The 12,401-nt window shown below is 52.7% G+C and overlaps 4 protein-coding genes across 4 annotated transcripts; 3 read left to right on the top strand and 1 right to left on the bottom strand.

Annotated features, from left to right (window-relative positions):
* The first annotated feature begins 173 nt into the window (after positions 1–173).
* On the top strand, positions 174–1,909 carry HER10_EVM0004129 (YggS family pyridoxal phosphate enzyme). Its single transcript, XM_035482947.1, has 3 exons — positions 174–476; positions 594–768; positions 850–1,909. The coding sequence occupies exons 1-3, from the start codon at positions 240–242 to the stop codon at positions 1,368–1,370; spliced, it is 933 nt and encodes a 310-aa protein (XP_035329182.1). The 5' UTR covers positions 174–239; the 3' UTR covers positions 1,371–1,909.
* A 570-nt stretch (positions 1,910–2,479) lies between these two features.
* Positions 2,480–3,841, bottom strand: HER10_EVM0001315 (uncharacterized protein; the record flags this gene model as incomplete). The annotated part of the gene is made up of 1 exon (XM_035471070.1): positions 2,480–3,841. The coding sequence occupies one exon, from the start codon at positions 3,839–3,841 to the stop codon at positions 2,480–2,482; it is 1,362 nt and encodes a 453-aa protein (XP_035328859.1).
* A 4,497-nt stretch (positions 3,842–8,338) lies between these two features.
* Positions 8,339–9,587, top strand: HER10_EVM0005090 (uncharacterized protein). Its single transcript, XM_035474715.1, has 2 exons — positions 8,339–8,663; positions 8,729–9,587. Exons 1-2 carry the CDS (start codon positions 8,394–8,396, stop codon positions 9,557–9,559), a joined length of 1,101 nt encoding a protein of 366 aa, XP_035329298.1. The 5' UTR covers positions 8,339–8,393; the 3' UTR covers positions 9,560–9,587.
* A 309-nt stretch (positions 9,588–9,896) lies between these two features.
* On the top strand, positions 9,897–12,242 carry HER10_EVM0008357 (V-type ATPase). Its single transcript, XM_035477882.1, has 7 exons — positions 9,897–10,168; positions 10,242–10,326; positions 10,385–10,404; positions 10,457–10,492; positions 10,546–10,707; positions 10,762–11,087; positions 11,146–12,242. The coding sequence occupies exons 1-7, from the start codon at positions 10,073–10,075 to the stop codon at positions 11,936–11,938; spliced, it is 1,518 nt and encodes a 505-aa protein (XP_035329729.1). The 5' UTR covers positions 9,897–10,072; the 3' UTR covers positions 11,939–12,242.
* Positions 12,243–12,401: the final 159 nt, after the last annotated feature.

Raw genomic sequence — 12,401 nt, 5'->3', positions numbered from 1 at the left:
TTTTTCAAATGGAAGTTTTCGAAGGATGGTTCAGATCAAATAGTTCACTCGAGTTAGCTAACTTCGTGACAGTGAAGAAATCTTTAAGGAATAAAAGACAATCAGGGTTGTTCATTGAGTCTAAGACAGGAGAGTAGACTCTAACTTCATCTCCATTACTCCGCACTCTGTTGCGCAGATGGCTAGCCCCATATTTGTTAGCGCAGCTATGGCCCATCTCCGAAGACGCTGGAAGTTCAATGACTCTGCGATTCAACCTCACCTCAACTTTCACAGCCAAAAAATCCGTACCCTCGTCTCACTCACTCGCTGTCTCATCCACAAAACCCTTGCTCATCGATACGACGACCCCGGCAAACCCTGCAATGACCGACGCCCAACCAGAGATGAAGATTGATCCCTCGAGAGCAAAGGCTCTGGTTTCGCAGCTTCAGTCTGTCCAGGAGCGCGTGACCGCCGTCGCTGCGGGGCGAAATGTGAGTCGTCACTCTGGATACTTCCTGGAAACACTGTTGGGGTATCAGGGAGAACCTCTCTTCACAACGATGTGGAGTATGTTTTGTGCGAGATAGATGCTGATTCAGTGACAATAGGTTCGGTTAGTGGCAGTCTCAAAGCTGAAGCCAGCCAACGATATCCTGGCGTTGCACCAACAGACCACGCCGCCGCAGGTGCATTTCGGCGAGAACTACGCACAGGAGCTGGGCCAGAAGGCGGAGATGCTACCCAGGAGTATTCAGTGGCACTTTATCGGTGGTTTGCAGTCAAGTAAGTGTTTCCTCAAAGACTCGTCAAGCGCTCCACGCCCTCCCCTGCGTAGTTCTTAAATGGCTGACGCTTATCCAACAGCACATGCAAAGAAGCTGGCCAAGATCCCAAATCTCTTCTGCGTCTCCAGTGTAGATACCCTTAAGAAGGTCCAGCTCCTCAACGCCTCGCGCGCGGAGCTCATCTCCTCGTCATCAGGCGACAGCAGCAACCCCGTGGAGCCGCTCGGCGTGCACGTGCAGGTCAACACCTCGGGCGAGGAGTCCAAGTCCGGCGCCGAGCCGGGCCCGGATACGGTCGCGCTCTGCCGCGCCGTTGAGGAGGAGTCGCCCGCGCTCAAGCTGCTCGGCCTGATGACCATTGGCGCCATCGCGCGGAGCAAGGCGACGACGCCCGAAAACGAGAACGAGGACTTTGTGTGCCTCAAGGAGCAGCGGGATCTGGTTGTCAAGGAGCTGGGCTTGCAGAGGGAGCTGGAGCTGAGTATGGGTATGAGCGAGGACTTTGAAGGCGCGGTGAAGCTGGGTAGTGGGGAGGTTCGGGTGGGAAGTACGATTTTTGGGGAGAGGGGCCCGAAGAGTGAGGCTAAGATTTTGGTCTAGTGGAGTTGGTGTGATGAGTTTTGGATGTCGAATGACTCTTGGATGAGGTCGGATGAATGTGATGGAGAAAGTTGATACACACTGGCTGTGGGGAAGCGAGGTGAGTTCTAGGCCAGGAAAGATGCGGTCTACAACCTGCCCCGAAGTAGTGTTCACACGTATTGATGACAATCATAGATATCCAGACCAAGTCACTAGTGCTATTGCATTCATCCGCCCCCTTTCTCCTAGTTCTACGACGCCTCAGTTGGTGATGCAACGAGCTATAGTTTATGTGAACCATTCTCTCCAAGAGAGGCGCATAACTCCATAAGTCTGCTTCAAGTAGTAGCTGACTTGGAGAGAGGAGATAGATGTAGGCGGTTTGCACCATCTCCATTCTTACTCGTCCTCAAGCTTTCGGAGTACGCGGCCTCATTTTGTATATGACTCTGGAATTGTTCTTGCCTTCCACTCTCGCTCTTGATCGCTTCTCATTACTGCGAACGGTTTTCCTAAATATTTCTCCCCTCTCATTCACGCAAGTTCTTCAGTGCCATACCAAGCAGCATAAACGCGCCAGATCTTCCAGACACATGGTAGGCCTGCCATTCACACGACGTCAGGGAAGCCTCATTTTTGAGCCTCTGAGAATCAATAATCCGCCAAGTGGGCGGCTGAACAGGAGAAGCAGCACAATAGATAGGCCTGAGGCTAGCTATGACACTCAGTCACATCACGACAAGAAGGCCGACAATAGTGGGGGATAGGATTCATCCTGTATTAGCGGGAAAGCGTGTTAGTGCACCGAGGACCATTTGTTTTTTTAATGGGTTTATATTGAGTATATAAACCCGAACGAACGAAGTAGAGTAGAACCAAGCGGCCGAGAACCCAAGACCAGAACTCCTTTCAACGCCCTCCAACTCGTGGTGTCTTATTGCACCGGGTATATTACCCAAGGAGAATCCAAACTCCAGATAATGCTCCCGAAAGCATGGTGCCTTTTTTGCACCGGGCATTCATGCCGTCACTGCCCTCCCTTCTTTCGGGAGCGGTCTTCTCTCTCCAGTCCTCATACCAGAGAATTCCACACCCACAGACTCCCCGTTCCCAAGACCTTCCTTCGCTTAAAGGTGTCGGGCAATGATCTCATCGACCTCATTTGCCAGGATCCCGTAGATGTAGTTTTGCATGTCTGTGAAGAACACAGCGTTGATCTTGGCGTCGAAACTGGGGAATTCCGGGTTGCTGTCGAATAGTTCGGCGGTCAAGCGGCAGCCTGCACGCCAGCGGCCGTCGTCTTGTTGCGTGAGCATCTCTATGTCTTTTTGCGTAAGCGTCTCTATGTCTTCTTGCGTGAGCAGCTCCATGTCTTTTTGCGTGAGCATCTCTATGAGCTTAGCCAGGGTGATCGTCATTTGCTTGGCCTGCTGACCGACTTGTACCAAGCGACTTCGGTACCCCGGAAGCTGGTACGTCGAAGGATCACTTGGACGCAGGATGTCCTGAATTCGCCAGGGCTCGATCGGGATGCCCTTAAAGCGGTGCCTTTCAAGAGTTGCAACGGCTCCGCCCGCGAGTTCGCTACGTTCTTCGGGCCCGTAACGCTTCTGACAGAAGTGGTGGCAGATCTGCGCGAGCCTGACGAGATGGGCGTTGAGGGCAACGCGAAGGCTCTCGTACTTGTCGATGGTGGTCTTGTTGGTGCGGCCATCTCTCCCGTCAATCTCGCACGCCGTTCCGCTCTTTTGGCACTTGGAACAGGCGGTGCCGGGGCTCCCGTCGCACTTTGTCTTCTTCCTGCGGCACGACTTGCAGGAGAAGGCCCTGACGGCGCGAGCGGGCTTGTCTGGCGTGGCCTCCTTTGCCTTGCGCGGGGCTTTGGCTTTGGCTTTGCCCTTGCCCTTGCCTCTTTTCTGGACTCTTGCGTCCTGATTGTTCGGGCCGAGGACGTCCCCAACGACGTTGTCGTCGCCGGCATCTTCGTCGAACTCCTGAGCGAATAGGTTGCCGGCGGCGGGAACTTCGGGCGCGAAGAAGGGCGCAGAAGGGACAGGGACAGGAGCGGGGAGAGGAGCAGAGCCATTCAAATGTAGCATGTGCGGTTGGATGTAATTTTCACCGCTGTTGCTGGCGTCCATGCCCCCGGCCTGGTGAGCTGCATTGTCGAATACTCCGGCGCCTTGGACGACATCAGAGGTGACAGTGCTTTCCGAACCTTGTGGCATCGAAGAAGTTAGGTCGGAGAACACCTCGTCGAGTTGGTTCTGGGTAATCTCGCTCTCCCCATCAATGTTTTGGCCGTCGTGGTTAACAGGCACGACCCCGCTATAAGCTTCGGACCATTGCTCATTGATCCCGTAGTACTCGGGATTCATCTGCTGGTAAATCTGCTGGCAAATCTGCTGGTAAATCATCTGCCGGTAATTCATCTGCTGGTTATTCATCTGGTAGTCCTGGTTGTTCATCTGGTAGTCCTGGTTATTCATCGTGTTTGTTGGTTGCAATGAGTATATGATGAGAGGAGTTGTAGTTCAATTGGATTGATGAATGTATGCCAGATGAACTGTAGTGTGATGAAGACTAGAGAAGCTGACAACCACAAGCCAGAGGGATGCTTGGCACTTTATAGGAGACAGGAAGAAGCAGAAGCTACAGAGGTTCACGATACTCCCACACTCCGGGAAGACATAAGTTGAAGAGATTGTATCTCCGACGATGCTTTTTTGGCTAATGTACACGTCCAAGAAGCAAAATGACGGCAAGTAGAGGGGGTGAGGAGCGTAAAGCAGCCACTCTGCGACTGGATTCTAGAGGAAAATGCCCGGGCGTCCAGGCACAAGAAACATAGTTCGGAGTGGGAGCGGTAACTCGAAGACATGTCTGTCCAGGTAAGTATTCTGGGCATAAATCACTCGAGGTACCGAAGAATGGTAAGAGAGGATTGGGCACGGTCTGAGGAGTCTGGTGGCGAGTAGAGCAATTGACGCGGAGATAGAGAGAGTTGAGGATGTGAGGGCTTGAGGATTCGAGAGCTTGAGGATTACGGACATTGCGGTTCATTAAGGGAGGTGTTGACGACTTCAGAGCATTGGATATGTTTCTTGTTTGTATAGAGATGCCATTTCTGGATGCTGAAACGCAACGATATCAATAAAACCTCTGTTCTGCCAACTTGAACGAGATTCATTGCACTTTTATTCGTCATGATACCAGTTTCAAGACCATTCGTTCATATCAATCCTAAAAAAGTGGGCGGTGGTCGAGGCAATGAGCATCCGGCTTGCTCACACCTCTTTAGACCATTGACGGCTGGAGTCACTGTCTTTCCATGGATGGCGGCGCAGCCGCTCCGGGCTGCCAGACGTAAAGACCAAGAGTACAAACTACTCTAGTTACCAATTGGCCGTCCATGAAGTCTTCCATCGTACAATCCTTAGACATGTCATGGTACTTTAGACCTGAATGACCTAGACACGGAGTTGCCGAGGCCACTTCATGTTTCCTTTTCTTACAGATAGTTCCACGGAATCCTGGGTGAGAGGCAGATGGACTGAAGAGCTTGATGTCCAGTTGACCAAGCCATCAGCACTGACACTTAACCGGACTTTGAATGTGTTCGCTTCTGCGTTGGTCCTACTGTGCGGCTCAGCAGAGGCAGACGAACGTCCGGTTTTCAACCGTGTAAGTCGGTGTAAGTGGTCCGTGTAAATGAGCCGTGTAAGTGAAAAGTCAATAGAGTGTCGTCGAGTGGTCGCCTGGGGCAGCGAAAATAAGGTTTAGGCTGCGTCAATTGGGTGCGCTGTGCCTGAAGATCCGCCCCACGAAACACCCATAAGGCCAGCCGTCGCACTGGGGCAGCCAATGACATGCCCACTACGCCGCCTGACAGATGCACCAAATGCCTGGTTCAACTGCTTTTCGCCTACTGCCGTACCTTACTTCTAATTTCGCTGGTCTCGTTTATCGCAACTTTCTACGTCCTTTCCTGACAGTTCTACGTCGTTTGAAGCGTCGCACCAAAAAAATCTCCTCATATCGTCTATGAGAGGCAACCTGAAGAGGAGTGTGGAAGCTAGGGCCTCTTCATTCATCGGAGATAGCAAGAAGAATCTGCACACCATGTTGGCCCACACTGTTACACTGTGGCTATGTAAGCAAGAAGGTGGCGATGGAGCGGAAGTAGTCTTGTACACTGTGTTAAACACACTAAGAACCGAATTCTGAGGAACCCGGAAGAGTAGGTACCTGAACATGGAGGGTATCTTTCTTCAGGTACCTCACGCTGGAGCGCTCGTCCAGGTATGAGAGTGATTTCACTTCCCGGACGAAGAAGTGCCGGTGTTGCTCCTGTCTCCTGCGGGAAGTAGATGCCAGACTTTGAAGCGGAAGCAAGTGACCAGCCAGGTATCCAAAATTGGGATACCTAGCTGCCCCCAAAGTGTTGTGTGTCTTCCATGGGCTCTCAGATGACAGGAAGACTGGGAGGCCGATGCCAGAACAGTGGGTGGGGAGGTTTCATAAAGGCTTTTGTTGGAATCTGGTCAGTCTGGATTAGCCTTCGTGGTGAATATTGCCTTGATCAATAGCCATATCTCACATCTACAGAGACACAGGAGGAAGTGAGCCCTACAGTTTACTGAAGGACTCTTCTAGCATCTTACGTCCGGCAATCAGAAAACCGGCGAATATCGTCTACCTCACCTGGAACGACGTTGGAAACGGTTGTATTCTTCCTCTTACAGCCTGGACCCCGTCACCAGTAGCATAGCCAAGCAGCAGAAGACACACGTAACACACTATGACTGCCCATGGAGCCAAGAACATTGCCCATATCCTCAACCGCTGGTCGACATTCTATCATGGCAAGGGGCGGCGGCAGAGCATGAGTATTAAATGGTATTATAACACGACGAGTCTGAATTGCATCAATGAGTTATGGACCAGTATATACTTGATACTGATTGTCAACTGAGCCCTGTTGTTTGAGATATTTCATCATCCTCGAGGCCAATTGTCTTCCCAACTCAGTCTGTAACCCAGTTATGGAGAGGTAGTTACAGCCCGTCCAGAGGTTGAAGGTCAAGATTCCTCGGCAGCAGCCTCGCTGTAAGGTGGACAACGGTCTTAGTCAGTGTCGATTAGGGTATCATGAGGGAGCTCATATGGAGTCTGAAAGCATCGCCCCACATGACTTGCCTTGCTCTTACTGCTCGACCAGCAACACAGAAGACCCGATTCAACGATGATGGTGAAGTAGGCATGAACGTTTTCGAAATGATCTTTTTAGAGGCCAATTACATGGCAGAACAATTCAGAATTGGATAGTATTCAGAAGTGAAGACTCTGCAGTCGCCAAAATGAGCACGATGTGGGTGTTCTTTGGATCGCGGAAAGAGATGTTTACGTTCTCATCTACGGTGCGACATGTTGAGATCTGAGTAGATGAGTCAAGCTACGTGTAATTAAATTGACATGGAATTATGACATGGCGTCACTTGTCAAAAAGATGTAGCGCTATGGCTAGTCGCAGTGGAATGTGTGCTTCTGAAAGATAAAAGGATGAAAAATGCTGAATCAACGCGATTGAAGTCATGACGATTGTGCTGATGTTAGATCGAACCGACTCCTTCCAGCAGCATCTAATTATTTCATAGCAAGGACGAAGACAGGCCAATGGCGACAGCTATAAACGGAAAGGCCACTGGAGCTCTCAACGCACCCGCAGCACCATCGGGACCGCTGCCCCTCGAAGTAGCTTTTGCAGTTCCCTCGGCGGTTGTGGTGGCCGAAGTCTGGAACGGATAAGAAAAGTTGACTGCAGCGGAGACACCAGGGCAGACACCCTCGAGAAGTTGCTTGGTGTACAGGTTTTCTGCCTGGGATGGACAAACAAGACGCAAGCATACGCTAGTTTAGGCATGAGTATATCTACTACTTCGCTACACATCGTATAAAGTCGAAGAATGGGAGCAATACTCACCGCGCGATACTCTGATGTGCTTGACATAAGCAATCGGTCAAGACTCCGACGGCGTCCGATGCATCGTTGTCCTTGAGGGTTCGGGTTTTGTACGGTGCGCAGCTTTCCGACCAGAACTGGTCCAGCAGGACGGAGTTTGTGCAAGAGGAGTAGAGTCTGTGTAGCTTTGTTAGTCACTCGCTCTTGATGACTGAGGAAGTTGGGAGACATCTTACATCCATGACCTTATTAGGCCTCTGGTGGTACACTCCTCGTCCCAAGGGGTGATCCGCGGTTTGGATGGCCCGGCCAATGTGGGCAGGATACCGGGCACCGACTGCGTCTGTATCGCTGTCTGTCCCGAGACAAGTTGAGGCATGAGCCACGTGAAGAGGACGAGGAGAGGCAGGAAAGTCCCCTTTCCTGAAGTGTTGAATCGTTTCATCGTGGGCGCGGAGGTTTGAAGCATGAGAAGAAGGAAAATGCACGTAGAGCTTCGGAGAAGGCTCCCGTATAATGACTAGCTTGCTACAAGACGCCTCGAGAGGTAAGTTGCCCCCTACGGCGCAGCTCGCCACGCGCGCACCCAATTATTGAATGAAACCCAGACATCTAGAATGACCATGAGACTATTAGACTGCCTGGGGGAACCGCACTCAGTCCAATACATTACACTCTGCTTGCTGTGCCGCCCAGTTGCATCTCAGGATCACGGCTAAATGGTGTACGCCAATCTTGAGCGCGAAAGGTCCTTGTCTAATCTCCCATTTTGATTCATATCGAGAGACGAGGCAAACTTTAAGAAACAAACGAAGGCAATTGGGAGATAGTAGAAGTTTGTATTCTTCTGCAGTACAACATTATGCCACTGAGATGTAGGAATGAAGTTGCGCTTGAGACCTTGGACTAACACGATTGGGTGACCAGCTGCCGCCAGGCGGTCCCACTCGTCAATGGCCGAGGCATTGTGGAAGCCGACGATATGCGGCCAAGCTCCCCATGCCCCAGCTCTTCTCCAAGGCCTCTGTAACTTGCCGATCGACCCCTCGTTGCCATTCCTCAATCAATTCAACTTCGAAATGCTTGCCCTGCGCCCATCAATCTGTAGGGCGTGCCGAAAGGCTCAGATCCGCCCGGCGAGAGCGTTCGCAACCGCCAGTGGTCCCATCCAGCAGCCGCCCCGCGACAACTATGTGAAGCTCGTCGAGGTCGGTCCTCGCGATGGCCTCCAGAACGAGAAGAAGACGATACCCCTTGCGACCAAGATCGAGCTGATTGAGAGGCTCGCCAAGACTGGTGTGTCTACAATTGAAGGCGGCTCCTTTGTCTCGCCGAAATGGGTTCCCCAGGTAAGCTTACCCAAGTGGCCTGATGAATCTTGGGATCAGTGTTACTGACGGTTGAACGGGTACAGATGGCCAATTCAAGCGAAATTCTCGAGCACCTCCTCACCCGAAAGGTCTCCTCTCCAGCTCAAACATCATACTCATTCCTCGCACCGAATATCAAGGGTCTGCAGAACGCCCAGGCGCTGCTGGCCAAATACCCCGGCGCATTCGCATCACAACTCCAGCCCTCAACTGATGCTTCGACCCCCGCCGTCGAAGTTGCCGTTTTCGCGGCAGCGACCGAATCTTTCTCGAAGAAGAACCTCAACTGCGATATTGCGACGTCACTAGACCGCTTCCGCGAGGTCATTCGCGAGTCAAAGGCGGCCGGCCTCCGCGTTCGCGCATACGTCTCTGTGGTCCTCGGCTGCCCCTTTGAGGGGTACGACGTTGACCCGCACAAGGTCGCCGAGATCTCGACGGAACTGCTGGAGTCAGGCGCCGACGAGGTGTCCCTGGGCGACACCACCGGCATGGGAACCGCTCCCCGGACCAAGGAGCTGTTGAACTGCATGAGGGCTGCGGGAATCCGCAACGAGGATATCGCGATGCACTTCCACGACACGTACGGCCAGGCTCTAGTTAACACGGCTGTGTCTTTGGAACATGGCATCCGCACGTTTGACAGCAGTGTTGGCGGTCTTGGAGGATGCCCTTACAGCCCCGGTGCGACTGGCAATGTGGCTACGGAAAACATGATTTACTTTATTGAGAGCCTGGGTATGGACACTGGTATTGATCTGGATGCCATGTCGGATATCGGTGCTTGGATCACGGGCGAGTTGAGCAAGGCCAACGATAGCACTGTTGGAAAGGCCGTTTTGGGCGCCAGATCTCGTGAAGCGGCGACAGCGTAGTCTTGAGTTTCTTGAGAATTGAATTGGAGTTTGAGATGCTTTCTTCAGTTCTCGTCTTGATATGTACCATCGCATAAATCCATTCTGCCATGAGATGCCCAGGACAGACGCATTGGATGAAGGTGAGGTACCTCGTACCTTCAGGTTGGAGTGCGGGCAGTCATGTGATGTCACTGCCACAATGCGTGACTGCTAGCGCCCAAGCTGACACTGAGACCGATAATGGCACACTGGGAAGCTCCCAGGCGTCCAAGGCCCGCGCCCCCCAGTCACCAGTGATCTTATCGGCGCCACCTCAGCTTGCCGAGCGGGCTCCACCAAGACGAAGCAAGCTCCAGTGCAGTGCATTCGACGACACTGCACCGACCTGCCAACCTCCTCCAGCTACGTACATCGCAGCGCCTCGCATCGTCTCCATCAATCCGCCCGCCCACGCCCTTCCTAATCGCCCCCCCTCCGACCCAACACGCATTGTCTTCTAATCCGGCGCTGTCTCGCTGATAGTCAGAAGCAATGAGTGACCCGCGGGAGCCCTCCTACTCCATCGTGCCGAGAATTCGGTACAACACCGTCGGCGGTGTCAACGGACCCCTCGTCATCCTCGAGAATGTGCGTCGTCGCCCAGTCGCGCTGGAGTTGCCGCCAGCGAATTATAGGATTTAGGCGCTGACTCTACGTCTAGGTCAAATTCCCCAGATACAACGAGATTGTCTCCCTGACCCTGCCCGATGGAACCAACAGACAGGGTCAGGTTCTCGAGGCTCGAGGTATTTACATAACGTCACTTCTCTGCCCAATGACCTGCGTGCTAACGAACATCTATAGGTGACCGAGCCGTCGTCCAGGTATGCGAAAACGAGCGATCACACGAGAAACACCGATTGACGATGGAAACAGGTCTTTGAGGGAACATCAGGCATCGATGTTAAGAAGGTATGAGATCATCGCATCTCGACAAATATGACGAGCGCTAAAACTCTAGCCAGACGAAAGTCGAGTTCACCGGCCAGAGCTTGAAGCTTGGTGTGTCGGAGGACATGTTGGGTCGTATCTTCGACGGTTCCGGACGAGCTATCGACAAGGGCCCCAAGGTCCTTGCTGAGGACTACCTCGACATCAACGGCAGTCCCATTAACCCCTTCTCCCGTGTATGTGACGCTCCCAAATATCACATAATGGTCTTGAGTTCTGACACGCTGTAGGAATACCCCGAGGAGATGATCTCGACCGGTATCTCTGCCATCGACACCATGAACTCCATCGCCCGTGGACAAAAGATTCCTATTTTCTCCTCGTCTGGTCTTCCGCACAACGAAATTGCCGCCCAGATTTGCAGACAGGCCAGTTTGGTCCAGAAGCAGGGTGTCACCAACAAGGGCGTCCACGACGGCCACGAGGAGAACTTCTCCATTGTCTTCGGTGCCATGGGTGTCAACTTGGAAACCGCCAGATTCTTCACCCGCGATTTCGAGGAGAACGGCTCTTTGGAGCGTGTCACCCTCTTCCTTAACCTTGCCAACGATCCTACGTGAGTTTTGATATCAGAATGTACCGTAAAGGAATGCGCAGACTGACAACCATACCAGTATCGAGCGTATCATCACTCCTCGTCTCGCGCTTACGACCGCCGAATACTACGCCTACCAGCTCGAGAAGCACGTTCTCGTTATTCTTACCGATCTGTCCGCTTACTGCGACGCTCTTCGTGAGGTCTCAGCCGCCCGTGAAGAAGTCCCGGGTCGTCGTGGTTACCCCGGTTACATGTACACTGATTTGTCCACCATTTACGAGCGCGCCGGTCGTGTGGCGGGTCGCAACGGTTCCATCACCCAGGTGCCCATTTTGACCATGCCCAACGAGGATATCACTCACCCCATTCCTGACTTGACGGGTTACATTACGGAGGGTCAGATCTTCGTCGACAGAGGCCTTTACAACCGTGGTATCTACCCGCCCATCAACGTTCTGCCGTCTCTGTCTCGTCTCATGAAGTCTGCCATTGGTGAGGGCATGACCCGCAAGGACCACGGCGATGTTTCCAACCAGCTTTACGCCAAGTACGCCATCGGTCGTGACGCTGCTGCCATGAAGGCAGTCGTCGGTGAGGAGGCTCTGTCAGCTGAGGACAAGCTTTCTCTGGAGTTCCTCGAGAAGTTTGAGCGCCAGTTCATCAACCAGGGCCAGTACGAGGCTCGCACCATTTACGAGTCTCTCGACCTCGCATGGAGCTTGCTCCGTCTCTACCCCAAGGACTTGCTCAACCGTATTCCCGGCAAGGTTCTCAACGAGTTCTACCAGCGTGCGGCCAAGGAGGCCAAGGACAAGGGCAAGCAGAGACAGCAGGTGCAGCAAAACGAGGAGAACCTGATTGACGCATAAGCGGGGACGCCAAATGCGGGTGCTTGATATTCCCGAGAAGTCGGCAGCGTAGTAGGACAACCAGTCGACGTTGTGTATACGTATGAGGGGGCACGAGAGTGTGAGATGGGGCAACTTTTGGACCTAGACAATGGCATGCAATTATTAGTTTCTACACATGCCATGTCTCAGTGATGTTCTTGTGTTTGCGGGCGATGTGCGCGAGATATTCATCATTTACAGAATCGTTATTTCTATTTGCATTCTCCGACGAACAATGCGATGGCTACGAGTGCTGAACACATGAGTCGGCATGGACCCACGATGAGTGACATGGAGGCTTTTGATGGCCAAGATCCAGTCTGCAGCGGGTTGGCACGAATGAACCATGGCACGGACCAACGTCGTCAGCCAGACGCACCGCCTCAGTGAACCCCACATCATCCACACCGAGCCAACTCCCCACCATGAGCATGCGGCTACC

This window comes from Colletotrichum scovillei (assembly GCF_011075155.1).
Source record: "Colletotrichum scovillei strain TJNH1 chromosome Unknown Contig00009, whole genome shotgun sequence".
Lineage (NCBI taxonomy): Eukaryota > Fungi > Ascomycota > Sordariomycetes > Glomerellales > Glomerellaceae > Colletotrichum > Colletotrichum scovillei.
Note: the sequence above shows the minus strand (reverse complement) of the source record. Positions and strands in the feature narration are given on the sequence as shown.